The 12,264-nt window shown below is 34.9% G+C and overlaps 1 protein-coding gene across 9 annotated transcripts in view; it reads right to left on the bottom strand.

The window, feature by feature from the left end:
• Positions 1-12,264, bottom strand: part of Pkp4 (plakophilin 4) — a 248,069-nt gene that overhangs the window by 102,495 nt on the left and 133,310 nt on the right. For all 9 annotated transcript variants that reach the window (XM_047547028.1, XM_047547031.1, XM_047547030.1 and 6 more), the window contains exon 3: positions 9,149-9,261. In XM_047547028.1, the coding sequence (XP_047402984.1) occupies positions 9,149-9,261 (113 nt within the window). The remainder of the gene's footprint in view (positions 1-9,148; positions 9,262-12,264) is intronic.

Here is a 12,264-nt window from a genome sequence, read left to right as displayed (position 1 = left end):
AATGGCACAGCACATATATTTTAGATGTATGGGCCTCTAAAGTTTAGCAAGTATTTTTCTCTTTATTAATTAGAAAAGTTAATACAATTGGGTTGCCTCCACATTCAACCAAATATACTATAACAGTCTTACAATAAACTGAAACTTTGATGCTAAAACTATAAAGTTGATCTTTTAAAATTTTCCTACAATTAAATCACCCATTTAACATTTTAAAATCCTCTAAGAGACAGTTAATTCATTTTGAAATAATTATTCATTATGATTAAAATGCTTTGTTATATAATGTTCTAGACTCAAAAAGATTCTATTCCTCATGAAAAGTATTTGGTTTAATATTCATCTAACTTTTACATGATCACATTCTCGGTTTAAAATATTAGTCTAAAGGAGTACTGTTTGAATTATTTTGGGCCCACATGTCCTACATAAGTCTTGATTATTCAAGTTCAGTCAAATGTGTAAGGATAATTGCTGCTTGGATGTGTATGTCCCAGATGAAACTGGCTGGTGACTGGAAAGTCATCTGAAAACCAGGTGTGGTGGTGCATGCCTGTTAGTGACTCAGAAGGCTGAGAAAGGAAGATCACAAGTTGGAGGCCAGCCTCAGAAAGTTAGCAAAATCCCATTCAAAATGAAAAATAAAAAGGACTGGGGAGGTAGTTCATTGGTAGAGCATCCTTGGGTTCAATCCCCATTACCAGTAATACTAATACTAACACAACTTTTGGAAAAATCTGTACTGAGCAAATGATCCAGGTAAACAAAGTTATGCAAAGTTGCATGTCAGCAATAGTCCAGTTTTCTTTATTTCAGATGTGAGACTCTTCACTGTGCTTGAAACAGGAGTTGTATCATAAAAAATCAATGTTACTAAATTCACTCAGAAGAACAACCACTTAAATATTCACTGTGGAGATCTCAAAGAGTGTTTCTAATAATTATACTGAAATATTAAATAGTTTATGTTTCATTTAGTCTGAATTGGAGATGAAGGAATCTTTCAATTGTTTGATCATTAAGAAAGTTACTAGTGACCAAATCTAACACTACAAATGGAAATTTTTTGTGTTGAACACCACAGGACTCCTAAATACCTTTACCTACCATGCACTTAAAAATAAATTGACACTGACAACTAGTTTTAGCAATACACAAGGATTTAGCAAAAGAGAAAGCTAAGGAGAAAGGAAAGAAGGCAAACCCGTATGAAACAGAAGGATGTTGGGTAGGCAGGTCAAAGGGAATCTCCTCTTGTTCTCCCCAGTCTAAAAATGCTTGGAGCCCTCTTAAAATCTAAGACAGGTGACACATGCCTATGATTCCCATGACTCTGGAGGATGAGGCAGAAGGATCTCAAGTTCCATGCCAGCGTAGGCAACTTAGGAAGGCCCTGTCTACTTAAAAAAAAAAAAAAAAAAAAAAAAGGTGGGATAGGGGTTGGCATGGGCTGGGATTCAATCCCAGCACTGCAGAGGGGGAAAAAACCCAAACCAAACCAGACCAAACACTAAGAAACAGCAACAGTCTTTATAATAATCAATGATGAATGATAAACAAAATGTTACGTCCATACAATAAGTATTATTTGGAAATAAAAAAAGCAAACTATAACATGGGTGAACCTTGAAAATATCCTGCTAAGTGAAAAAAGTAACCCAAAAGACCACATATTGTCAAATACCATAAACATGAAATGTCCAGAACAGGCATATCCACGCAGACAGAAAGTAAATTAGTGGTTCCAAGGGACTGAAAGTGAGGGAAAGCTACTGTGTAAGACAGTTTCTTTTTAGGGTGACGAAAATGTTCTAAAATTAGATAGTGGTAATTTTTGTACAGCTCTATATAAATACATTAAAAAACATTGAATTATCTACTTCAAAAGTATGAACTTTAAGGAATGGGAAATAAATCTCAATAAAACTTATTTAAAAAACCCTCAGGTTTTGGCTAGTAGAACACTAAAGGTCAAAGGGACAGAACTTTATCAAACATCTTCTAAGTGATAAATAAGTAATAACTGTCAAGGGACAAACATTCAATCTTTTCAAAGACTCATTTAAAAAAAATGCATTATTTGAGGTTTATTTCACAATGACTTAAAAATATTCACTGAAAAAAAGATTTGAACCATGAAAAAGTCTTTTTACCACTGTCAGTCCTAAAACACTTTTAGAATTATCAATGGAAGCCTGATGGGCACCAGCAGATGACCTGATAAAGTGTAAAAAAACAAAATAAAAAAACCCCATAAAAATAAAAAAGAAATCTGAAATGGCTGTGGGGAAAAAAAAAGTTCTTAAGTGCCGATAAGAAGACTATTTGTCAAGATTGTATGACCTTTTCTGAAACCATAAAGAATTCCATTTTAGCAGGGCTTTAAACTAACTGAAAAGAAAGAGGTAATCTTAGGGAGAGTATGAGGTGATTTCAACACTGCCACCCATTTCCTCCCTTATTCAATTGATATGGACAGGATTTCTCTGTGTCCAGAGTAACTTCCAAACACCAAGCAAGCAATCAGTGAAAGGACAATGTAAAAGACCACCTGCTTCCAAATAGAATAATCAAATTTATAATCGTGTACACATAGCCGAACAAAAAATTAAAATCGCTTTATTTGCAAAAGTTGCCATTACTATGATCTATAATTAAGGAATTCACTTTTTAAATATCCTGTTTTTACTTTAATAGTCATAAAAATTTAGTGCTTCATCTTAATATACATGAACAAACTGATTTGCATGAGAAAATATTTGGATTGATGTATGACCTGCAAAGAAATATACTCTCATCATCTAATCTTATCTAGAAGTAACTTAGAAATGAACAGAAACTAAGATGAAATTCTGGACAATGGTAGGATTCCATGTCTCTTAGTAAGTGTAGTTTCGAAATTTTGATGACAGCTTCTAGAATTCTAAGATGATATTTTCAGTTCTGAATTTTCAATTTTATCTATATTTTCCTGAACTTCCACATTTTTGTTACCTAACAAGACGAACAACAAGGGTATTTTCTCTGCTTACAGGAAATGTGAACACAGGCCATATCTTGGATAATGAAGGCTGAATACACCTTGTAATATTCTCCTGGTCAAGTCTTCCACCTATACTGCATTTACCCTTGGAAGGTTATAGTAATCTCTGCTGCCAAATTAGCATCCAATTAGGTCCCAAACTATTTACTGCCTTGGGAATTTCTTGGCAAGTGGGAGTCATTACAGGTTAAGGACTAGGCTTGGCATGTCAAAGAGGAACTTCAGGAATAAGATAAAAAGTTACAAGAAAAACTTTAAAAGAGAAGGCATGTAGTAAACAGTTAAAAGTGGTTGTCTCAGTTTTGGGGGTTCATAAAAATGTTCTCTAAGCTGGTAGTTGTAGCTATACAACTGTCAAAAAAATCCTAAAACTATGAGATAAGGGGTGAATTTTATTGTAACTTCAGTATACCCGACTTAAAAATATAGTAGTTATCTCTGAGTGGCAGAATCTTTATATTTTCTTGCACTTTAAAAATTAAGATGGTCATTATATAATTCCACAGTCAGTGAGATACAGATTAATAATAAGGTCTTGGCCACCCCGTGTCCTTCCTTGATCTTGGGAGCAGAGAAGGGCAGAGGAAGTTCCAGAGTGAGAAAACAGGCACAGAGTCCAGGTGGGCTTTCATTGTGTGTTATTGGGTCCTTTTACTGTTATTCCATCCACTTAAATCTAAACTCAATTAGTGTAAGAACAATATCCTACTGATGATATTGCACGGAGAAAAGAACAAATCCCATGTGCATCAAACTTTGGATTTGAAGAATGCTGCCTAGCCTATGGGACACATAAGGTTTAAAGGGCACATTTCCCTTTAAGGCTCCTATGCTGATTTTCCAAGGGGATATGTATATACAGCAGTATCCCCTAAGAATCATTTCTGTTGCTACAGTGCATACACCATATACCTGCATAGTGACCTGAAATATAAGACATCTCACATCTCAGTGCACAATGCTCTCCAGGACTCTCAAGGGCTCTGTAGACAGGAGCAGTCATGGCAGGCTGCCTGCTTAGCAGACCTGAAATTGATCCATTCATCTACATATGCTGAGCATCATCCTGAGCCAAGATAGATGTCAGACTGGTCCCCTGGAGAATTACTTTAAGCTAAGGTGCTATTCCATCCCTTTATAGTCCATTTAGCAATAAGAAAAAGCCCTCTGAGCCTGTTTTTGTAATTTATTGGAAAGAGACCACTGAGGACACTGCTTACTTCGTCAAACAGTGGTCTCATAATGGGGACACTGAGCTAAAAGAATTCAAGTCAGTCCCAGGAATGGGGGAATCTCCTGAACAACCTGGCTTTCTTTTTCTTTTCTTTTCTTTTCTTTTTAATCTCATAGACAGTTAAATTGTACAGTTCATTAGCACTTTCTGTCTTTAGCATGGCTACTAGGGCACTCAGAACAAAAGCTGACTACCTACTTTAGCAAATGCATGGCATTTTTTTGGTACTATTTTAACCTTGACTTCATTATTTTCATTATTATTTCTCTGAACTTTATCTTTCCTTTCCCCTTATTTCTTATTTTCTTATTTTTAGCTTTTATATTTTGAAAGGTATTCCAAATACTTACAGGTGAGGTGAAAAAAAAATACATATAGATAACTACAGTATACTTAGTGTTCTCAAAACAGGTGACTTTTGTCTACCTGCAGGGTTTTTCAGGTTGAAGTGATTATTTTCAGTCTGATAAATCATCTTTTGATACAGCCACCATCAATTCCAGAATAAGGATCATTATAATATATAATTATTAATAACTATATTATTAATATACTTCCACTAGTGTATTTTATGGAAATGGAAAATCCTAAGAAATGAGGTTCTTACTACCTTGTTTAGAAGACTACTACTGCTTCTAAAGAGTCATTAATAGAAAAACTAAGGAATTTCATTTTAAGATTTTTCATTCTCAACAAGGGATACTGCAAGTGAATGGCAGGCATGAGGGAATTGAACTGCTTATGCTAAGAGCCACTCTTTGGGGAAGGGGGCTCCACAGAACATTAGTTAGCAAAATATAAGCTGGAAGACACAAAGGGGTGTGTCTCTAGGGACACAATAAAATGCCTTTGCTCCCTTTACTATCATACTCTTTTCTAATGGGCTCCTTGCCAATGTATAGACCTGGTGATCATAGAGCAGAGTAACTGTTTCAGTAGTCTTCTTAAGGTTCTCTGGAAAGCACCCTGGAAGGTATGAAAGGGGCAGAAATGAGAAAGGGTAGAAATTCAAAGATACCAAGGGAATAACTTAAAAATAAAGTATCCTCTGATGAGCTCAAAACCTTTGGATTTCATTACAGCTCTCTACCCATTCACTGATCTTTTGGCTGAGTGCCAACTGAGTTCCAGGCACTGTGCCAGGGCTGAGGGGGTAGGGTGGCCCTCACATCTCACAGATGAGCTATGGTACAGAGAAACAGGCGGTCAGATGAGAGAGATGGTTTTTCTAGGGATAAGGCTATAAGGAAGTGTTGGCACTTAGCTGGGATATCAGAATGCATGGGAATCATGTGACATGGTAATAGGGTAACCCATGTGGATCAATTACCTTTTCTGAACGAGAAAAACTACCCTACTCATAACTATTAAGATTCCATCATAGGTTCCTATTTGACTATCTGGCCTCTCTTCATTCTGTTTTGCACACAGCACAGTCAAGAAAGGAAAACTTCCTTCAAAAAACCACAATCACTACTAACAACTTTTCGTACATCTCCTTTGAAGACCTGATGAAGGTCTCCACAATCAAATAGTATAGTTTGACCTTTCCAACCTCATAAGCTACTAGGTCCTTTTAGCACATATCTGAGACATGACTGAGCCTCTTCATGTCCCAGAATAACCAGTGTGGGGTTATATGTGCCTTTCTTGTAGCCCAGCTCTCATTTCTACAGGACCCATTCATTAGCCCAGAACTCACTGACACTTGTAAGTCCCAGCAACATCCCAGCTATGACAATAGGCACTAGAAACCAGACACAAAGCACAGAATACCAATGACAGTAATTATAGCCCACCACATGTATTTTATAATTTTTAGCATATCTATGGAATTAGTTAATTGAACTATGTAACCATCAACTTTTTTTAAACCTTAAAGAAAAGCACAGGAGATGATCTAATAGCCATCTTTACCCCCCATTTAACAGATATTAACACCTTTTTTGTTTGTTTGTTTCATGTTTGCTCCAGATGGCTCTCGTAAATAAACTTTACAGATTGGGACAAAGCCTAATTCTTGATATCTTCCTCCTTCCTAAAGACATCACTACTATCTTAAATAGGTGCCACTTCAAAATGTTTTTAGTGCTTTTATTCCACAAGTATTCACTGATAAATGATTCCAAACACTGTTTAATGATTATAGTACTGTTCAAATGATATCCTCCTATATCTTCTCTTTTACAATTTTCAATTTGCAATCATGCCCATGTTGTGCTGGGCTCAGTGGTGCATGCCTATAAACCCAGTGGCTCGGGAGGCTGAGGCAGGAGGATTGAGAATTCAAAACCAGCCTCAGCAAAAGCGGAGGCACTAAGCAACTCAGTGAGACCCTGTCTCTAAATAAAATATAAAATAGGGCTGGGGATGTGGCTCAGTCAAGTGCCCCTGAGTTCAATCCCTAGTACGATCCTCCAACAGCAACAACAACAAAAAAGCCCATGCAGCTATGTGCAAATCTAGTTATTTCATTTTAACTGTTCTAGAGTTTACTTAACCACTATTTGTTTCCCACTTTCAACCTGATGGACAATAATGTTCTTTGTGATTTTTTTATTTAGGAAATAATGTTGTAATGAACATCCTTTGTATATGTCTTATTATGCATACCTTTTGGAATTTTTTAACAGTGTCTAGTTTTTGGTGTTTGAAATCACTCTCTCTTCTACAGATTCTTACTCTTTGCCAAGAGTTTTTTTGAAGTATTTTAATGCAATCTTTTACAAGATTAGAATTAGTCCAGAAGTATATAATGAACAAAGCATAGTGCAAAACTGTCCTTTCTACTCTCTTCATCTTTTCTTATTTCTGTGCTATACTCAAGTGCTGTAATCTCTCACCTGGCTTCCTTAGCTCTTGTGAAGATATTTTCATGTGTGGATAGTTGTTTAAATGAATGCTTCTATTAGAGGGGATATATTGGAAAGTCCAATTCTGTCATGCTGCTGATGCCACTATAGGCTTTGTTGATTTGTGTTTATAACATTTGATTTTGAGCTCATCTTTAGGGGTGTTAGTTTCTTTGATGGAGGCAGTTACATCAGGGCTCAAAACCCACATATTGTATGAGTTTGGGTTTGCTAAGAGTGCAGTCCTTTAAAGGTCCTGGCTTAATGCAGCAAGCTTAAATTCAAAGGTGCTATCCTGAACATATATCAAAGTTCATTCCTTGGTCCCTGTATGGACATTAAAACCAACTCTAAGACTCATTTTGAGGTATGAGACATGTTCTCAGGCCTCCTGTAAGGTGGCTCAAATGCTTCTGGTTCTGGTTTTCAGTTCTCTTTCTATTTAGTATTTGAAGATTTCCCTTTTCTTTTGTCATATATATATATATATATATATATATATATATATATAATTTTTTTTTAAATTGGTATAGCAAGGATTTCCAGGAGTTTATCAAGAGAAACTCTATGTTTGTTTAGTTAACCATATAGCCAGACTAAGAACTCTTAACTGAATTCTTCAGATGTTAATTTGTCCATGAATATAAAATTCTATTTTTCTAAACAAAATTGGTCTATATATTTTTGGGAATGTTATTGTGTTTGTGAATTTCCCTTTTGGGTGCTCAAACTATACATAACTTTTTAAAAACATTGAATAGAGTCAAAACTAATTTATTTTGACAATTTTTACTTCCTTGATAAATTATTTCATTGGATATTGTAAAGGTAGAATTAGAAATTTATAATTTTACACCTTGCTTATGATTTTGTTTACTATAAAAACATACCTGAACATTTAAAAATGATCACATGATTTTATATTTATTTCTAAAGGTTTTTTTTTTTTTTTTTTTTTTTTTTTTGTGGTACTGGGGATTGAACCCAGGGCCTCGTGCTTGCAAGGCAAGCACTCTACTGACTGAGCTATCTTCCCAGCCCTCTAAAGGTTTTTATTGACTTTACTTGTATGCTCTGTGCCTTTATAACCTACCAATGTACATACTGCCAAGGGTCAGAGATGAAAAATTCATGTGAATATAAATTATCAGCCTAATGTCTAAAATTCATATAAAAAATCAGCTGGAAAAGAGAAACTACAGACCACATTCAGCAAAAAGAAGTATCTATGAGTAATAGGAGATGCTGAGAAGTAGAACAATTATGTGACTAAAAATAACGGAGACACAAGTTATTGTAGGCATACCTACCTAAGTGTAAACAAACCAAGCTCAAAAACACAAGTAATAAATGTATTTCCTAGTAGGCTTTCTAGGAATATATGACTACTAAGAAAGAAATATATAGATGAGTATTGTACCTATCTGGAGTACAAGGTATTAATTTTTATAATAATAATGTTCTTAAACAGAAGAGGTCATTTATACAAAAAATAATAATCATGATTAAATGTTTTTCAAGTATATACTTTTTTGTATTTACTATATCTGAATATATAGAATCATTTCATATAGTAATTTCACAGTGTTCTAGAAAAACTCAAATTTAAAGGATTTTTAAAAGGTAACTAAATCTTATCATTTGGAAATATTTCTTAGTTTAAAAAAATCCATACCAGATTTTCAAAATACCAGTCAATTAGTTTACCAAATAGCTAGCAGTTAACCAAGCAACATCCATCACTATGTTTACATAGGAGAAATCAAATTTCTGAAGGGCACAGTTTCTTTTGCTACAGAAGCTTACCAGTGCTATAGATAGCACTTTAAGCATGGGGCTGAAGGGTAATCAATATTACAAGAGGCTTCTCAAAATTAAAATGTATTGACAATTTTTGTGTCAAATTTAGGAAGGCAAGTTAACAGGGACAACACTAACAGAAGCATTTACTGCATTCAGGGCAACTTAGTAAGACATGTTACTTGAGAGTATACAAAGATAGAGCCCTTGGCCCTGTACCTGGTGCTGGCGATGCTTGGTGATTCTGCTCCAAGCCTACATCTTTCTAGTTGACTGGCAACAATCTGCCTTTCCACTTCCAGTTCTCGGGTGAGTCGTTGAAACTGAAGCTCCTGTGAGTCAAGGAAATAAAAGGCATATAAGGTGATGAGGTTGGCTGCTCAGGCAGAGACACACAAATTGGTGTATGTCACAGGAAACACAGGAACATACCCATAACATAAAGCTATAGTGTGGCTATCTGAAGTGCAAGCTTTGGATGTTTTAAATAATCTAATGATTTGTGGCTATTTTAAATTTAAAGGCAACAGAGTTGCAGCCTTTGTTTGATGTTGGAAACACATATTCTTATCTACCTTTTTTGGTTTTGGTTCTAATCAAGATCTTTCAAACAATGTTTTCTGCTGCAGTGCCATATTAAATTTAAGGTTTGCAGAGACCTTACTTGAAGTGCTTACACTAGAGGTATGACAACCAAAAAAAGCTCTTCATCCTCAATGGCTAATTTTTATATCCTTTTTACTGTACTGTATGTCAGTATGGCATTAGAAAAAAATGTAAATCTCCAGGATAAGAATCACTTTACCATGTCTGATACAAAGCCATTTAACTAGGGAAAAATATCCTTTCAATCCCACAGAAAAAGTCTTGCTATATTTATCTACAACATAACCAAGAGAATTTTGCTACTTTCACAAATGCATTCATGTGCTATTGTGTGAAAAGAGAAAGGTGAGACAGAAAAGTGAAAACGACTGAGCTATAACATGGAATTTAAATTTGTACTAAGAATCTAGAGAATTTTTCAAAAGAAATTATATTCTTCAATCTATGCTAAATCATGAAGGCGAACAAGTCCTTTATAGAGAAAGTATCTTAACTTTGTCCTTTTCTTATTGTTAGTTTGATGGGATTTTAATAAATAGAAAGTATGTTATGCTATAAAACATTCAAAGATCAAATCAAATATATTTCAAAGGCTTTAAGACACAAATAGCATTTCTATGAATACCTCAAGAATCCCTGTGCTATATTAATGCTTTACAAGCTTATTCAAAGCAAATGCTGAATTTTAAGTAGTTTAATTTGACAATGATTGATAGATCAAAATACCAGGTAGGTGAACAACACTTCATATAAACCTAAAAACCAATCAGAAATAAAACTATCTAAAATATTATTTATGACCACATATGAATGTTTGCCATAAAAATTTGAGTATATTGACTCTTTGTGGTGTTAGGCACATGTGCAATTACTTGATAGTACTGGCTTTGCAAATTCCACAAGCTATTCTTAGAGTAAGTTTTAAGAAACAGTTCCTGAACCCCTTATCTGCTATTGAAAATCCTTTTCTAATGAAACCAATCAGTGTAGGCATTTTAGACAGGACACAGATGAGTAGTATTTAGCTCAAGAATGCTGTATAATATGATCATAATAGATAACTAGGACAATGCTTGCCTCTGCCTATCAATGCCTAGACTGTTGGCTCTTAATAAATACTAAACAACAAAAGAACATATGGATATAAACTGTACAACCTTCAGTAACCTGCAAGTATCATGCTTACCTCACACAATTTCTTTTTAAACAGCATAATTTTAAAAAATTTCTTTGCTCTTAACTAGCATAATTTTTTTTTGTGATAGACTTCCATTCTTTCATTTATTTTATTCAATTGTTTATTATGTACATTTTTTTCCCACAAGAGTGGCTGCTTGTATCAAGTTGGGCCAAGAAGGACCATGTGTGAAACCCCAAATACTCCTCAAGTCATCACATTATCTTTGTACTCTGGTTATTCTGTACTCTAGGACTGAGTGTGGTTGTGTTATCTCATTTGGGCTAGCCAGAAGTTATCATACCAGGGTAGGATGAAGTTATATTTCAAATAACATAGGAAAAAAACAATTGGATGGTAGTAGATGTTCTAAAATCATGTTGTGGCTGCTTGCATTAACCTTTTAAACAACCATTTAAGGAAATGGTTGGGAAAATTCCTGCTTGAAGGCAGAGGTGGGACACAGTTTCCTATAATCCTTTTCCGCTGAAGCTTTGGCTCTGTCTAAAAGATGTACTCATGCCAGACTGTGACTCAGATGCCAGCTCAGAGATTGATTCCAGAAAACAGGAAGCTCCTTTTTTCTCTTCTGCCTCTTGATGTATTCCCTGTATTAGGTCTCAAGGTCAAGTTCCTTACACAGAAATCACCTCCATACAAACCACCATAACTATGCTTGGTGGCAGTTATCAGTTGTTTCTTTATATGATCAAATTTGTGGCATAGATTTGGATACTCTTCCTGGAAATTAAGTCTCAAGCCTTGTTCTCTAATACTTGTACAGGCATGAGAATTTACTAATAATCACTTAATAAATTCCTTTTTAGCTTAATTAGCCATGTCTGCCTCTATTTCTTGCAACTAGAAATCTTGAATGACACCTACAGAAACCATTTACAGCTACTGAGTTGCAAGGCAAGTCTATGCACCCATGCTGCATTTTCTGTTCAGAAATTGAGCAATTCCTTTAACATTCTTATCAACTGAGTAAAGTTCATAATGTATCCCTCATGGCGTCTTTAAAAATGAGTATCACTGACTATACTGACTATGTCCTTACCTACTGTATGTCCACAATTGTCACAAGTAGGACTTCACTGAAATGTGAAAAGCAGATTATCAGGAAGCTCTTAGGCATGGAATTTGGAAATGCTACCTCATATCTGTGAATATTTACATTATAAAACATGTGTGTTTTGATGTCAAATGATGACTACTGCCCCTACAGAATATAAGCTGAACACCCCATGTGTGATTGGCACCAAGAGGGATGAGTAGGATATAAATATTTGACAATTCTGTCTCTACTGGCTTCTTTGACTGATGAGGAAGACAGCATTACACACTCATACAAAAACACATCCAATGATTTCCAAAATAACACTCATTAAGATGATTATGCAGAGATACCATCTATAAATTTAAAATTTTTATATTTTACCCTCTAAACATAGACTGTGACAGCTAATTCTGAAATCAGTATCTAAAACTGGGCATCTAAATTATAGGCATATCTTATATTTGTTCTCCTTTGAGAAAAGCAAGGAAATTA

Source organism: Sciurus carolinensis, chromosome 3 (genome assembly GCF_902686445.1).
Source record: "Sciurus carolinensis chromosome 3, mSciCar1.2, whole genome shotgun sequence".
Lineage (NCBI taxonomy): Eukaryota > Metazoa > Chordata > Mammalia > Rodentia > Sciuridae > Sciurus > Sciurus carolinensis.
The sequence above is the reverse complement of the archived record's forward strand: the minus strand, read 5'-3'. Positions and strand labels throughout refer to the sequence as shown.